This window comes from Castor canadensis, chromosome 12 (genome assembly GCF_047511655.1).
Source record: "Castor canadensis chromosome 12, mCasCan1.hap1v2, whole genome shotgun sequence".
NCBI classification, from domain to species: domain Eukaryota; kingdom Metazoa; phylum Chordata; class Mammalia; order Rodentia; family Castoridae; genus Castor; species Castor canadensis.
Genome location: NC_133397.1, coordinates 88,700,964 through 88,718,100, shown reverse-complemented (window position 1 = coordinate 88,718,100; position 17,137 = coordinate 88,700,964). Strand labels below are relative to the sequence as shown.

At 38.2% G+C, this 17,137-nt stretch overlaps 1 protein-coding gene across 50 annotated transcripts in view; it reads right to left on the bottom strand.

Moving 5' to 3' along the window:
- Positions 1–17,137, bottom strand: part of Map4k4 (mitogen-activated protein kinase kinase kinase kinase 4) — a 179,065-nt gene that overhangs the window by 20,393 nt on the left and 141,535 nt on the right. For 6 of the 50 annotated variants that reach the window (XM_074050388.1, XM_074050401.1, XM_074050386.1 and 3 more), the window contains exons 13-20: positions 13,345–13,506; positions 10,568–10,654; positions 9,781–9,993; positions 8,700–8,861; positions 5,618–5,851; positions 4,634–4,740; positions 2,611–2,762; positions 1,961–2,058 (exon numbers count right to left, since the gene is read on the bottom strand). In XM_074050388.1, the coding sequence (XP_073906489.1) occupies positions 1,961–2,058; positions 2,611–2,762; positions 4,634–4,740; positions 5,618–5,851; positions 8,700–8,861; positions 9,781–9,993; positions 10,568–10,654; positions 13,345–13,506 (1,215 nt within the window). The remainder of the gene's footprint in view (positions 1–1,960; positions 2,059–2,610; positions 2,763–4,633; positions 4,741–5,617; positions 5,852–8,699; positions 8,862–9,780; positions 9,994–10,567; positions 10,655–13,344; positions 13,507–17,137) is intronic. The other 44 variants (XM_074050395.1, XM_074050424.1, XM_074050419.1 and 41 more) reach the window with 17 other exon arrangements.

Sequence of the window (17,137 nt, the reverse complement as noted above, 5' to 3'; positions counted from 1 at the left end):
ATAAGAAGCTCTTACCATAATGCCAGTTTTATAAAACTGTTTTGTATGGTATTCACATCTTTAGTTTCACTTGAGGATGAGTTTTTATGGCTTTTGAAGGGTAAAGAGAAAAGTCAAAGGTGCCAGGCTGGAAGTGTGGCTCAAGCAGTAGAATGCCTGCAAGCGCAAAGGCTTGAGTTCAAACCCCAGTACACCAAAAAATAAATTTAAAAAGTCACAAATAATCCTAAGATAATTCAAATCTCACCACAACATAACAACTGCTTATGGTAAGCTAGAGCATTGTTTTTATAAAGTTCTAGACACACACACACACACAGAACCTTAGGTTTTGTTTTAAAGACATTTGCCTATATAACAAAATTTTCTTTTAAAGGGACTATGCAGAAAGCAAATTTCTAGTTAAACCAATCTGATTTCAAGTATTTTAGCCCTTTTTCTTCAAGCTTTTATTAAAAACCCCAGGCCTACAGCAAAGTGACAAAGTTAAATAAGAACCAGCATAATATTCACATTTCACTTTGCTATTACCAACTTGTCACATCTCTGAAGAAGACCCATGACATATAAAAGGAGATAGTGGTGAGCCTCATGTGCTGCTGCAAGAGGCCAAAGTGGGCTTTCCCATCTTCTAACCTTACCCACATTTCCCCATAACACTGTCAGTGAATGTGAACATTAGAAAGAAAAAAAAAAATATTAAAATTTATTCAAAAAGGGCTTTGTTTTCCTTTACTCTTTTAGATATTCCAAGTCTCATATCAATTCACCAAATACAATTTTCAAGAGTATAGCCCACATTTTCATATAAATCCAAATTTCATCTTTTTACTTGGGAATTTTACTTATAAGCACTATTTCTTATTTTCTTTTTTTAAAAAAAGCTGACTATAAAGTTATTTTCCTCTTTTTAAGTTATTCTTTTTTGCAGTCAGAAATTCATTTTGTCTTTGACCTTGAGTCTCTGAAATAAAAGCATTCAAGTATGGGGTCATGAATCTTGTTAATAATTTTGTATTTATAGTTGTAGCTTTAATAGTAATAATAAAAGCATGGAGAGTATTTTACACATTAGCAAGGCTAAAATCGTAAAAGCTTAAGGTTTTTAAAACCTAGAAAAGAGTTAAAGGCAAACTGATGAAGCCAGAGCAGTGCTGAAATGCAAGCTATGTTTAAGGGCAGTCAGAGCTGGGCTTACCACTTCGCCCTTCAGGATGCAGCAGTTTCACAGAGTCCGGAGGGGTAGCAGCAGAAAGAAGGGAAAGGGATAAGTGCAGAAATCAGTACAAGCAAGAAATCAAAACTCCAATAGGCTTAAAATTCTACAACAAATTGGCACATTTATATGACCAGTTAATATGAAAGGGAGTAAAGGGCAAGTATGAGAAGTAATCGTAGCTATCACCTCAGGGACCAACAGGCAGAACTCAAGCAACAGGTGAGTTGAAGATGTACTCTAAAAGTCAGTATTGTAAATGCCCCAATTCATGAAGAACAGGTAAAGGTTAATGACAAGCAGAACAGTAAAAAGGATCTTCTTTCTATTCTATTGTCAGCAAGTGTCTATTTTTCCTAGAAGAATACTTCATTAAGTAAGAATTATAGTTTGCTCTGTGTTTCTGAACACCAAGTGTATGCTGAAACATTAAAAGAAAGACCACATTATATTGAGGACTTCATGTAGGAAATGAGATGCCTCAGAGAGTTGGCATGAAAGTGTCCTGGATATAGGATGTTCCTTCTAATTCCTCATAGCTAGGAGTGGCCCAAATGAAAGAACTGCAGGCCTCTCAACTACCTCCTCCCAACCTTCCCATCCCTGGGTGCTGGGGACTATACGCTGTTCTCACTTGTTAAACACACTCTTATTACTGAGCTACAAACTCAGCCCCTGAACCGTATTTTCAATACAAAGATCTCATGTGTGAATTAAGAAAGACAGATTTTACATAATCCTTACAGCAGGCTTGAGAGGTCTAAACACTTCTTTTTTGTCTTCAGGTTTTTTTGCTGCATTTTCAAGGCGCTGAGATGGAGAGCCTTCAGACTTGGATGATGCTGTTAAGTTCAAGAGACAAGAAAAACAGACACATATAAATATATAGACATATGTCACAGAATTCTCCTAGCCTATCAACTCCACTGTTTCTCCCTGCTTGCTTTTGTTGGCCCCATTCACAGCAAGGTCTCCACATGTAGTCTGAAGTCCATGGCAAAAAGGGGGTTAAGGGGTTCTCTGGCAGACTTTCCTAGAATCCCTCATTAGCACACACCACTTAACATATAGTCTCAATTAATGCCTTATTATGAACACAGTTTTCACTACCTATTATAATGTTATCAGTAACCAATATTGATAACAGCATAGGCTGTGGAGCCCAAACTAGAAGAAATGGTTCAAATCCTGGCTCAGACATTTAGCTCATTACATTGGGCATTGCAAAGTGCTCACGGTGCAAGGCACATGTAAAGCTTTTGAAATTTAGCTTTATGATTAAATGCCTGTGTCATTAGCAATCTAATCTAAAGCACTATTTTGTGATATGTGGCTATATGCAAATCACAGGTCTTTTTTGTTCACAGGAAGAGAGCAAAGGAGCAGCAGCCTACATCTCACTCTGAAGCGTTCCCCGGAGCCACTCTGAGACCCAGGGTGGGACCCAGGCTGGGATCCTGAGTTGCTGGACCCCGAGGAGCTGCCACTGCCTGGCCTGGGCACCAGTTTTTCCACTCTCTCCCACAGGAGCCTCGGCTCAATACTGCTGTTAGAAAAGAAAAAGAGAGAACAGCTAATACATTATCCAAACAGAGTACCAAATTATAAGCATATGCATGACATGTGAACTGTAGGGATGAAAGGATAGCTTATAAACCTCATTTACACTAAATTCATCAAAAGTTATAATGACCTTATTCATGGATATTATCTTCAATATCCGAACAAACCAAAAATGCTAGATAATATCCATTAACAGATCAGAGTCCTTTTCAGGTATGAGGTAAAATGCAATTACTGTTCAGTCTAGAGGTATCACCACCATTTCTGTTGTAGTCACAAACTCACATCTTTTTTGAACTCGGGGCTTCATGCCTGCAAAGCAGGCACTCTATCTGTTTGAGCCACACCGCCAGTCCATTTTGCTCTGGTTATTTTGGAAGTGGGATCTTGCTAACTACTTGCCCAGGCTGGCCTTGAATCATGATCCTCCTGATCTCAGCTTCCTAAGTAGCTATGATTACAGGTGTGAGCAACTTTTGCCCAGCAAACTCAGTTCTTAATAGTATGAAAAATTCCACTTATTTTACATACAAGTTATCTTCAATATCTAGGTTGTTTTCACCCATCCATCACAATTCTCACATTCGAAGTGCATTCCTTTGTCTGAGCTGTGTGGTGAAAGCACAGGTGAGCTGGGATGGATTTCCTGCCATGGACATACTCACAGCACACACTTGCTGGGTGAAAATTCATGACATAGACGTAATCACAGGAGAACACCACAGTATTCCCTGGTCATTAGTGCTAAGAGACTCTTTATTGTTTCTGGGTTATCATCCATCTGACCACTTCAACTTACACCAATGTTGTGCATGTGCAGAAGGCCACCCAGAGAAGTTTGGGGGTGCTCAAGTTACAAAACATTCAACCTAAGAATCTCTTCTTCCCTAAGACAGTGCTGCCAAACAGAACTTTCTACAATGATGAAAAATGTTCTACTTCCAAGCTAATATTGTAGCTACTGGCTGTATGTGGCTATAGAATACTTGAAACATTGTGATGCAACTAAATAAAGTTAATCTTACTTCACTTTAAGTTAAATTCAAATTTAACAAGTCTCATGTGGCAACAGCTGCCACACTGGATGGCACTGTTTAGACCTTGAGAATGATATTAATTGGCCAATTCATAGTTTACTGCAACTGGTGTTCTTTAGTAATTTGTCTGTGACTTTATACTATTACAAAAGTCTTACAACTTCCTGTTTAGATAGAAAGCTCCCTGGGATTACAAGTCTCTCAGGTCCTCTCCCTTTTCCTTACCGGGTCCCAACCACTGACTCTTACAGAGACAGGTAGTTTTCATTTCCAAGTTACTATAATACACACCCAGATTCAAAACATCTTATTACTCCAGATCAACTTGATGTTATTCATATTACCTTTTTTGGTGGAACTGGGATTTGAATTCAGGGCCTTATGCTTGTCAGATAGGCAGTCTACCACATGAACCATGCTGTCATTCCTTTATGCATTCATTATTTTTTAAATAGGGTCTTACTTTTATGCCCAGACCAACCTATACTTTATCCTATTTGTGCTTCCCTGCATAGCTACGATGACAGGTGTGTGCCACTGTGCCCAGACACTGGTTGAGGTGGGGTCTTGAGAACTCTTTGCTTAGGGTGGTCTGGAACTACAAAACTCCCAATGTCTACCTCCTGAGTAGCTATGATTACAGGTGTGAGCTACCACACCTATTAATGGGTTTTTTGACCTTCTTATGTATATACATGTATGCATGTGCATGTATAGAAACTGAATCTCTTTGACTCAGCACTTCAGTGTGGGAGATAAGAGAAGACTCTAGGAGACTGCACAACACACCTATCCCTAACTTTCACTCTTCTTTTACCTGGTGGAATTTCTCTGTCCTGCTTGGCTATTTTGCTGTCCACTGCCTTGCAGTGGGGAATCCCGACGGGACAGAACAGGGGAACGAGATGTTGTTCTCACAGGTACCTTTAAGTAGAAAACACAGCAATTAAAATTATTGAAAATGTGAGGAGGACACAAAGATCTCCTTACCAAAGCATATTTCTAAAACAGTCATCTTAATATTGGTCTTCCTATCAACAACCCACCCCATCCCAATCCTTCCTTGATCCTCAAGTGATACAAAGATGGGGGGAGATTGGAATTTAGTCAAAGGCATTCAAAAAGTCTTTCTGTGCTCCCATAATATTTAAATGTTTGGACCAAAGCTGGTGGCAGGGGACATACAACAGCACTTTGCTGAGATAATGTGAGAGTCAGGAAAATAAGCTCAAAGAAGCCAAACAATGGTCTACAAATGGATTAGCAGGAAGCAAAAGACTAGCAGGAAGCAAGAAAATATTCAGAGGAAGCAAATTCCATGTGAAGGAAAAATACACTAAAATGTGTCCTTTTATTTTATTTTACCATTAGGTAAATACAAAAAAAATCAATTTTAAAAGAAATAAAATCATTTTCTTTGAAACTTTCAAGTTAAAATTTTCCTTATAAGAACTTTCTGAAATTTTTGATACTGGTTAAAGTTCTAAAATAATGTATAACTTCCATATTAACTTATGAATTATGATTCCATTGGTTTTAGATACATTCTTTATAGATTTTCCCTTAGATCATTTTGCTATCTTATGTTTAAGTGCAGAATTAACAACAGTAAAGAGCTAACTGACAACTGCCTTAATGTAACTGCCTAACTATGGAACTTTTTCCCCACTGTAAAAAGTTCCTTTGAAATTTCACTGCCCCTTTAACTCTGGTGATGTCACCATACCCATAATCAAAATAATTATTTTAAAAAATAACAAAAAAAGAAAAAGCAGCACACATCTGTCTTTCTGCTCCTTACCCTTGGAGGCACCTCGTCACTGTCTGATCTAGACCATGCCTTTTGGGTAGGGTCGGGTACCTCCGACTTAGAGTCAGAGCTCTGACTGAGCCCCTCACTGCGGGAAGGTGGACATGGGTCCTGAGAACGAAGATGATGGTGTGCAAATTTGGGAGGAGAAGGGTCACTGAAGGAATGGGATCGCGAGACAGGGGAAACATTGTTCTTGAGAGATGCCAGGTGGGACCACTGTACCTTACAAGAAAACAAAACACAAAACATTCAATGCGTTCTGCATAAAACTGGCTTTTCTGGTCAAATGCAAACCAGGGTGGTTCAGTATTAGGTAAGTGGAGCAGCAAATCAGTCACACTTTTGAGGAAAGTGATGGTTGAGGGAGCACAGCATGCAGAAAAGAGCAAATGTGCATTAGGAAAACTCCTAACATCCAGGCAAACATTGCATATAGCAGTAAATGTGATTTATAGACCTACTGAAAGGGGATGATATGCTACATGCACATCCAGGTGGAAGCTAAGAAAGATAGAAAAATCGTAAGATCTAAACACACTGCCAAACAGGCAAAACTACCACTCTCACATGACCTGCCAGTGTGAGCGCTCAGACCAAGCAACAGCAGGATACATTTAACATGCAAACACAAACCCTCACGTTTTGGCGAACTGTAATAGTATAACTTACAAACAGCCAACTTTGCAAAAATACTAACAATTCTTATTTCTTCCAAATCTCAAAATACTCAATCTAGCTGTATTTATACACCTTCATAATATTTATGAAAAAATAATTGTGATTTTTCCCTTTAAAATTACTATAGAATCTCTAAATTGAATGCTGCTAAAATATTCCTCTTATTTAACAGCTCAAGGACGTATGTCAATTTTTTTGTCTTCTTAGTTTATTTGGTTGCTTTTAAATTGGAAAAACAACCTCAGAGATAATCTATAAAATATTTTCATTTAACTGTATCTAACTATTTTAAAATACTTGTTCAACATTAAAATTTTCATCATTCTAGCTACATATCTATTGTATCAATGCATTTAATGAAATCTGAAAATAACAAGTAACAATTTGTTTCACCTGTCCAGATGTAAGATGTAGAATTAATCCCAGGTAACTGATTTCTATGATTTATAGGAGAGATTCAAATAATCTGAGCTATAAGTATAATCTATCATTAAGAGATAAGATTTTCAGAGTAAAATCATACAAAAGAAAATATTACCTGAAATGGGATTTAAAATAAAAGTCCCATGTGAGCAAAGTTTCTCCCAAAGAATGCTTCAAAGGCATATGTTTTAATTAAAAGCAACTTCAACATAGATGGGTAGACTATTTCCAGGAAATATATTAATTAATCATGAAATAAAAATAAGACTATAACTCCTATAATCTAGTATTAGTGACCAGATAAAGATTTTCCATTTGTGTTAAGTTTACCCTCCAGAACAAATGATTTTATCCTGTATTCTTCAAATATATTTGTACTGGAGACCTGGACAAAGATGTTAAAGAACAAGTATCATCTACCCTAATTACTCTGTTGGTCTCTACTCTGCTTTCCTTCTTCCTACTCTCTGTAGCTATTTTGCTGCTGGCAAGCCAGCTCCTATGGGGCCCACTAGCTGCTGATCCCAAGAAAATCCCCCTCATCCACACACCTTTCCTTTAGTCCTGCTCTTCCTTCCACTCTTTTTCCTCCTCCCACCTTTTTTTTTTGGGGGGGGGGGGTCAATACTGGGGTTTGAATTCAGGGCCCTGAATTCAATATGAGCTACAACCCCAGTCCATTTTCTTTAGTTATTTTTTAAATAGGGTCTCAAATTTATGCCTGGGCCTGCATAGATCAATATCCTTCTATTATGCTTCTGCCTAGCTGCAATGACAGGCTCATGCCTTCATGCCCAGTTTTTATTTGCTGAGGTAGTCTCTCTCAAACTTTTTACCCATGCTGGCCTTGAACAGAGATCCTCCCAATCTCTGCCTCCCAAGCAGCTAGGGTTACAAGCATGAGCCACTTCACACAGCAGTCCTTGGATTTTTGAGTCAGTGTCTTGCTGTTTATCGAAGACTGGCCTAGAACTAACAATCCTCCTGTCTCAGCCACCCAAATACTGGAATCACAGGTATGTGTCAGCACAACTGTCAAGTCTTGCTCTTCTTTCTTTTTTTTGTTGACTTCTCCTTGCTCCAGTTCCCCATCATCCAAAGGGATCAGTTACTGTAAAACACACTCGAATTCTCATGTGAATGTGTTTTTCAGAACACTGCTGCTACCTGTTTCAAGAACAGTAACTTTGTCCCCTACATACACCATCACCAGTGACAAGTACACCTAGGCTGGATTACATAGCAGCAAGGAAAAACTTGCTTAACTGTTTTTGGGGAGCGAGAACAAGAATCAGTGTTTGGGGTTCTCTGAGATCTCTGGCCTGGGAAGTCTTTGCTCTCTTTTCCAGGCAGCACAGCAGCTTCTATTTTATCCCACAGCACTCCCTCACTCAAATAAGGCTGAATGCCTGGACCCAAGGACAAGTCATGACCTTTGCCCTACCTCCTCCAGGGAAATCTATACCTAACCCACTACATTATCAACTGTTTTGCACATCTGATAAAAGGCCCTTTCCCAGAAAAAAAATATGCAAATTCATACATCAAAAAATTCTGAGCAAACTTTCAGGGGCATCTTTAGCTGTCTAAGGTCCACTCAAGGGACTGGCCAAGAACAGAGATCACAGGGAAAGCACTTACTGAAGGAAAGGCTCTGGCTCTCTTCTATGTGCTTATAGAATGAATCCTCTAAAAGTTAAGTGAAAACACATTTGTTTCACAAGAAGAAGGCACTTCACATCTCAATTAGGAAAGTCAAAAAGTTAGAAGAAACCACTGACTCTAGATAACTTTAGTGTGTTTAACCAAAACCCTTGTGTGAGAAAGATTCTTTCCCTACCAACTGTCCTCTTTTAGTCTAAAGCTACTCCTGCTTATCTCTTCTCTTTTTAATGTGATAACAAGCTAAATGTGGTCAGCAAGCCATACAGCAAGGCTTCTCCACTGCAGCAAAGCTGGCAGTCACTACCTGTGGCTCCGCTGGTCTCTGAAGGGCAGGATGCACAGACTCGGAGTTGCCATTGGAAAAAGACTCTGATCGGGAAGGCACTGGTGGCTCCAATACTCTGCCTGTCTGCTTAGACTGGGCTTCAGGGGAGCTGTGGTTAGTTTTCCTAAATCTATCTTCCACCTGCATCAGAGAATTAGAAGACATAACTCCATGTTAGTAGGGGAAAAGCAAACATGCCAAAGAAAGTCTGAAAGTAGGACTCTAAGGAGAAGTTTTCTATTTTCTTTAGCTATGAGAAAAATAGAGAAGCTGCTAGGGGGAAAAGAGACAGACAAAGCAGGTCTAGGATTTAGTCAGGAAAAATGAAATACTTATGAAGATAAAAACTGAGCAAGACAGTCTCTTAAGATCGCTATTCTTAGCATGTTAGGACTGTATGCAATAATAAACTAGAAAAAAAAATCTTTCACAGCCAACTAAACCTACAGATTAAAAGACTACCATCAGGAATCTAAAACACACACCATTCCTCCAAAAACAGTCTTTTCAGAACAAGCAGAATACTTGTTCTCAGAATCTGCTCCCTGTGCGGGCAGGCACAGTGGAAGGGTGCCACCTACAGGCCAGGACTCAACACTTCTAGGGTACATCGGCCCCACCTGCCCAGGTTACAGAACAGGAGGATACTTTGCCACATCCTGTTCTGAGGCTCTGGTTAGCCCAAATGCACCAAGTGATTCAGGAACAAATTGGGCTAAAGACACCCTTCATCCTCATGCTAGTTTTGGACCAGACCACCATTCCTCTCATTCACATTTTAGAGAACTACACTGCCTTACAACCTGTTTGTTTAGTTTAGCTTCCAATTCTTCTGAGATTTGTTAACTGAGGCACCCTGGTAGTTCATAGAAAAAACCACTACCTAGACAGGAGACCTTGGGCAAGTCCTCTACTCATGAGAAAACAAAGGTGAGCCACGAGCTAAACTCTAACCCACATCCTGGCATTAATATTGTACAGGTCTGTACAGTTACTAGATTACTTTCCAGAGCATAACCAACACAGGACCAATGTCAAAGTAATGAAGGAAAGAAGATACCTCACGAGCTCTGTCAGCTGGCTCATAATGGGGTTTGGGCTCCGGAGTGTGATAGCTGGGCTTGCTCCTTTCCTGCTGCAGTGGTGGCTGCTGCTGCGGGTGCGGCCTCCTGTGATCATGCTGTAGAGATAGGAGATATGCTTGTTCTTGTTGCAACTGCCTCTGGAGCCTTTCTGCCTGCCGGTGCTCCTCCATCTCCCGCCATCGGCACTCCTTGGAGAGGGAGAGGATAACACTAAATCTATGGGACACTGGAGAGCTCACCTCTTCTTTGGATTCATTATTGACTTTTTAAAAAAAAAAAAAAAGACACTTTTTTTTTCTCCTTCTTTGATAGCAAAGCAAAATGACTTGAATTTTAAATAGCATATTACCTGTGGGAAAATCTGACAGCTCTTGCTAACTTATAACATCTTGGACAAAGTAAAAGAGAATTTCATTGAATGTCAGATTCAGTGGTGCATATACTTGGTAAAAATCCTACAGCACAAGCTTTGAACCTATTGCCTGAGGCTTAGCACTCTAGTGTGTTCACTGAATGCCAAGTTCTGTTCAAAATCTTGCCTATCTACCAAATGAGAACAGTTATTTGCTATTGGGAAGTAAATTAATACATAAAAACAACCTTACACTATACCCAAACAGTGCGGTCATAGAGGATGTCTCCATTTCAGCCTGGCCGCCCACAGCAAAACTAACAAGGTCTAGTGATCACCAAAACTTGCAAACTTGAGGGAGGGACAAACAAGCCCTAATGCTAGGGAAGAGGACAGAGGCGGGGCGTTACCAGTAACATGGCCTGCTCCTGGAGCAGCTGCTGCTGAAGAATTTCCAAGTGCCGCTGCTCCTCTTCTAGTTGTCGCCTGATATACTCCTGTCACACACAGAAATTACCCAGCAATCAATTTATCCAAAAAGAAAGCACAAGAACAACCTGTGTGAAGCACCAAGAGTCACTGCTCCAATCACCTTTACCAAAAATTCACTTAGTGGTGAACACCTAATCTAAAATCAATATATTGCTAATGATTTTTCCAAGAACTTCAAACTGGCCAGTAAGACCCAGAATCCAATGCATTCTGATGATATACATGAAGGTGTCTGAATAAAGTATTTCTGTTAAGGCACTGCTGTCATAATCAATTCAGAATTTTAAAGGATGATACTGCCTCTTACAGATGAGACTGCAGAAAAATTAAGAGTTTAATTAGTACATATCTACTTATTAGTCATTATTTATAGCAAGCACACAGATCACCAATTTTTGAAACCTAAAACCAAAATCCGTATAAAACAAACACGATTTGTACTTTGATGATTCAGAAGGTACCTGGAATGTCTACATTCTAAAAGCCATGGTCTAGAAACAGCAGACTTGACCAACTCCCTGCAAATAAATAAGCCCAGAGTCTTCATGATAAGCGTGTGTGTGTGTGTGTGTGTGTGTGTGTGTACACACACAGGCACATATGCAGAGAGGAGGAGTGAGAATGAGGGTGGATTTTTTTCAAAGAGAAGAGAAACCTTCGTATCAATAAGAACACGTAAACACATCCAAAATGTTACACAAAGAAGTAAAGATCCTACCTTGAAGGTGCACGCATATTATTTAGACAGAGATAAGATCTTGAGCCCAGTTCCATCCAGGAGGAGCTTTCTGACCTATTATACACTTTCAACCTCCCATTTTCTGTCTCTTCATTTGAAAAATGAGCATCTGAACTCATAGGGTGTTTGTATGAGGCTCAAAAACATGAGATAGATATGAAATAACTTTGAAGAGTAACAAACATTTTACAAATAGAGTAAGTTTCCTTCCTTTTTCACAGGGAAAAAGCTAACTAGTTGCCCTAGAAGGAGTGCAAACTAAAGGACATATGGAGAAATTTTATCCCAAACTTCAGGTTATATTTTAACAGTGTGTGCTACTGACCATCCCCTTATTTCATGGCACACACCTTTAAAAAATTAGCCATAGAGATGAGCTGAACATAAATTTTAGTTAACCTATTATTCTGGGCAGGAGAACATTGGATAATGGAGAAATCATGCATATAAATGTCCTTGGAAATCTTATCTTACAAATAAAATTGAGTCAGGAAAGTCAATCTGGAGGGATGCTCACCCACAAGGTAATTTCATTTACACCTGACCCTCCATGATTATGCTATGCCAATTAACTGTGATACACGAGTAACCTTACCCAATTACTAAGAAAAAGAACCTGACTCCCAACTTACTTCTTCTTTGAACAAATCAGAATTAAATCCTAACTTCAAAGATTAAGCTAGTTTTCTCATTTGTTGTCTGCCTTTAATCCATGGGGACAACAGGAAAAAAAAATGACATCCTATCCAACCTCAAAGGTCCTGATATACAATGAACATACAGAATGATACATATATACAAATACATATACTTAAGCGGGAATCAAAAGTGTCCTACAGCATTAACACAGGGAATTATTTTGTGATAGAATAAGAAAAAGTGGCATAAAAATGATTTTAATCTTTTTAAAAGAGGTACAGAATACTTGCTATTCACAAAACTGTAATGACTGCCACTAGAACATGAAGTACTACTGACACAATCAAATCGTGAGAAGTACTGCTACGTGATTTCTTAAAGGCTAGTATTTTCTCTAATTTGCAGTCTCCCAGTATAAATGTGACTAGAATATTAAAAATAAATAAACTAAAAAGCAAGCACACTACAATTAGCTGGTCAATAATGTCAATAAAGTAAGAGATAAATTATACCACTGAAGTTCTAGGAAAACACTGGTGAGCATCAGATCCAAGTCTCAGAAAAACATGATTAGTATTATCAAGGAGAGTAGCCAAAGAGTCACATTTGGAAGTTAACATTTTAAATGTGAATTTAAGGTATTATTTAAGTTGGTCCCCATTTATACCATTTTCTTCTTTATTCAAAGCTCAAAACAAAGAGTAATCAACTTAAAAATAGGAAAATCTAAGACGCTGGGGATAGTTCATTTTATTTGCACAGGTGGTTCAGGAGACAAGGTAAATCTATCAATAAAACTATACCTGACATTAGTAAATGCAATAATTATTACTAAAATCTGATCTTTTTTGGCTGAACCATACAGCAATGTATTAGTTTCTTTAATGCTACAAATGTATGTATAGAATTATATGCAAATCTATTACAATGGCCACAATATACAATGTGAATGAATATTCACATTCATAAAATGGCCACTTCAAATTTAGCCATTTCCAACATTTCTCATTAGAAATTTCTTACAGTTGGCTTTTATTCTCTTTCCTAAAAAAAAAAAAAGTGGCAGGTATCATACTATTTGGAGACTATGTGGCTGGTTTCAAAGTTTATAAAATACAATGATCTACAGATTCCTTTTTTAAAACAAGAAACTCAAGTTATTAGTGTACTTCCAGTGTTTCACCTTTTATAAATGTCTAAATTTCTGAATGTGTATATGCATATGTACACATGCATATGTACTTTTTGCCCCAAATCCCTCAGCTTTATAATGAGACAAACTTCACAGATGAATGGTTGAACATTCTTTGAACTAACCTGTTCTCTTTCCACTCTCCTTTTTTCTTCTTCTGCCCGTCTCCTCTCTTCTTCTTCTTTACGCCTTCTCTCCAGTTCCTCTATACGCCGCTTTTCTTCTTGTTCTCTCCTTCGCTGTTCACGTTCTTGCTGCCTTCTAGCTTCACGCTCTCTTCTTTGTTGCTGCACAAGTAAAAAATCTGTAATTACGAAGGATCTTCCAGCTAGGGCTCTCATGATAGTTTGCCAACCAGTTATGGACAGATGCTAATGAAACAGATGCTCACGGACCCCATCTCTACTGACCAATTATTTCCATACCTTCCTTCAGCCCTGTATGCAACAGTTTCTACATAAATACTAGTCAATGGTGCAATGTTTCTTTAGTTAACAATCATTCACACTATTCATTATAACCACAGCAAACAGGGGACAGAAAATTCTTTATTTTGGGTTGTCATTAACAGCATTGAGGACTCTTAAGTCAGAATTAAAAAAAGACTTAAGAGAAAGAAAGAAAGAAAGAAAGAAGGAAGATAGAAATAGGCCAAAGAAAAGAAGGTAATGTACATTACTGAACAACAGACACACCAGCATTTTAATTAACGGCTTGTTTTGTATAGCCATAGGGCACTTGCCAGGAAAGCACTTACATAGTATGGAGTCTAAAATTGATCAATTTTCCCCATGAAGACTGGTGCTAAACTCTTGACCAGCACTGTCCAACTGAAGTCTTTGAGATGATGAGAATGTTCCAACAGTCACATGTTGCTACTGAGCTAGTATGAACAGAGAACTGAGTTTGCAGTTAAGTCAACTTTAAATTGCCACATGTGGCTAGTTGACTCCTGCACTGGATAGCAGCTGCTTTAGAGGATACAAAGCTATCAACTTTCTCACACACAGAAAACTGATATTACCACATTAGCTATAAAAAAAAAAAAAGAAAGAAAGGAAGAAAGGAAACAAACAAAACTACTTCCTCCTACTCCAGGACTCCACAAAGAGCCTAATACAGAAACTTGAGAATAGAAACTGATGGGTCACATCCAAATTGTGTTTCTGGTGCCTTTCACCTTCAAAGTATTTTATATTTTCTGGCTTTTAATTTTTCTATAAAGAAACAAAAAGAACTTACCAGGAAATCATTTACAATAAGCATACAGTAGCTAATAACGTAACCATTTTTTTCTAACTTTGGTAATAAAAATCATTATACTTTGCCAACTGGGAAACGTAAACTTCCTTGCTTTAATTATTCAATTCCATTAGATTCCTGGCTAGGCACACTTTCCAAGGAAACACATCTTTTGAACTTTTTGGTTGAATAAAATACATTACAAATAAACTAAAACCAAAAAGGCTTTTGGTAATGGCAAAGCTGAAATGCTAAGAATAATCTCTTGAGCACTCCATGGGGGCGGGGAAGCTGCCTGAGGAGTGAGCATTGCCCCTGCTCTCCTGCCTTGTGACTGAGGACTAGTCAATGCTTGCAGGCTCCTAAGGGAACTATAGGATATGTTGCTGGTCTAGCAATACCTGGCAAGCCGGGTAAGAGGTCCCCACCTTCGAATGAAACAAAAATCCCTCAAATCACAGCAAAGGTAGTCAGGGAGCCACCCAAATGGAAATGTAAACAATAAACAACTTCCTTGGCAGTAATATAAAAATAGGGGAGAGGCAACAAATGTTCAAGTGTCTGTAGCCTTACAATTTAAATGAGCATCAGAGAATTTAGGTTCCAAGTCAACCAGATTTAAGTGATCAGGTCAGAAGATGCAAAGAGTCTATATTATAGACAAACCATTTTCAAACATACTGAATTTTATAGTGTTAATATACATAAAGTAGTTAGGGTAGGTTAAAAGGGTTCTTTGGAAGCATTTATATGCACGGTGAATCCTAGGAGGAGCACTGAAGCTGAGTCCAGGAATAAGGTCAGATCCTCGTTGTGCTTTGCTGGCACAAGACACTCCCCCTCTGTGAGTATGTTGAGGAGGATGCGTGCTGTGCTAGAAACCATCATGACATGGGGGGTGCAAGACATAATCTTTGGAAGAAGTCAACAGTTGATGTTTAAGGTGGGAACATTTTAAAAACGTTTTCTCCTAAGGGTGGTCAAAGAATCACTCCCTTTAAAAAGATATGGGATTTACCCTTCCTTGCTTACCACCCCATGCAGTTAGATAAAAAGAGCAACAAGGAGGTGGTGAAGAGTGAGATGGTCTGTCTCTACATTATTAGTAGTCTCTAAAAGGGACCAAGACAATCCACTAGAGTATAGGAACAAAACTAAGATTTTTTAGCTCATTCTTTTATAATTGCTATTTTCATGTGCCATATGTTCAACAGTTCATAAGGAGATACATCTCTGTCAGATATACATGCTCCATTTTTTTGTTTTACCAATAAGACTATATGATCCAAGACCCTTCAAAGAAAGGCTTGATGTCACAAACAAGCGGTTTCATTCCCCTTTTGCTTCTTACCTCCAACGGATGAGCATTTTCAAGGCTTTTAATTTTTCACACAGTATTTCTATTCTTCTTTCTAAATAATATGCTTATGGAACTATTTTTAAATCACTTTGTATCTTGGATACCATCTATTGACGTCTCACAAAGAATATCCACTGCGTTATACTATACCATCTTGCATGTTCCCAATCTAGTAGTAACAATTTCTGGCTAAATGAAAACATCTGCATGACTAAATTATGTATGAGTAACTTTCTTTTAAGTTTTTCAAAGGTTTATAAATTATTTCTTTTTTGATTTATTTGACTGGCCTTCTTGAGACTATAACAAAATTATACAGTGTCTTGTACTACTATGAACCTCCTTTCAATAGGGCTAAATAAATCAGTTATTCTTTCTTTATTCGTGAAGATCAATACTCTTAATAAGTCAATCTAACTCACATTCTCCAATAATTATATATTTCTGTCCATCAACTTCCTCAGAATCCTTTTGGACACTCCTGGCTAGATTCCCATTTCCTGGAACCCTTGAGATTTTCTTTCTTAATTTGCTGGAACATATCCTCCAGCAGCTTCATGGGGAAGAATGCAAAAGAAGTAAAATGCTTTGGAAATTTTGCATGCTTCAAAATCTTTATTTTCATGCTACACAGACAATTTGGACTAATGAATAATATTACCCCCCCAGAGTTGCAGAGATACTGTGTCACCTTTTAGTTTCTGATACTTCCTGCCTGGACCATCTGAGACCATTCTGATTCTTGATACTTAGTACAGGACCCATTCTATACTCATCTCCTTACTTCCCTCCCCACTGCAGCTTTTAGGATTCTCTCTTCATCCTCCATATACTAAAATTTCAAGATGGAATTTTATGTGCCTTCAGGTGAATATTTCTTCATTTGTGTGTTCTGCATTCAATCAATCTTTCAACTCAGAAACTTGTATTTATTCGTCTTGAATTATTTCCTGTACTTTCTCCCTATCATATTCAACTTCCCAGAACATCTAAATGGAAGTTGGGCCTCTTGGATTTATGTTTTTGTTTGTTTGTTCTATTACCCATCAATTTATCTTTTCCCTCTCCACACCCTGAGAGTTTTTAGTTTAAAAAAATTTTAAGAATTCTACCTTATTTTTTAATAATCTTTACTCCATGAATATATCTTCTCTCTTTTCTTTCTAAGGATATTTTGTGTGAGTGCATGTGTTGTGTGTGAGATGTTTCTCTGTTCCCTACATTGTCTCTGTTTCCTTCAAGTTCCTTTTCTTTTATGATGCTGGAGATTAGACCCAGGTCCTTACACATGCTATGCAAGCACTCTACCACTAAGC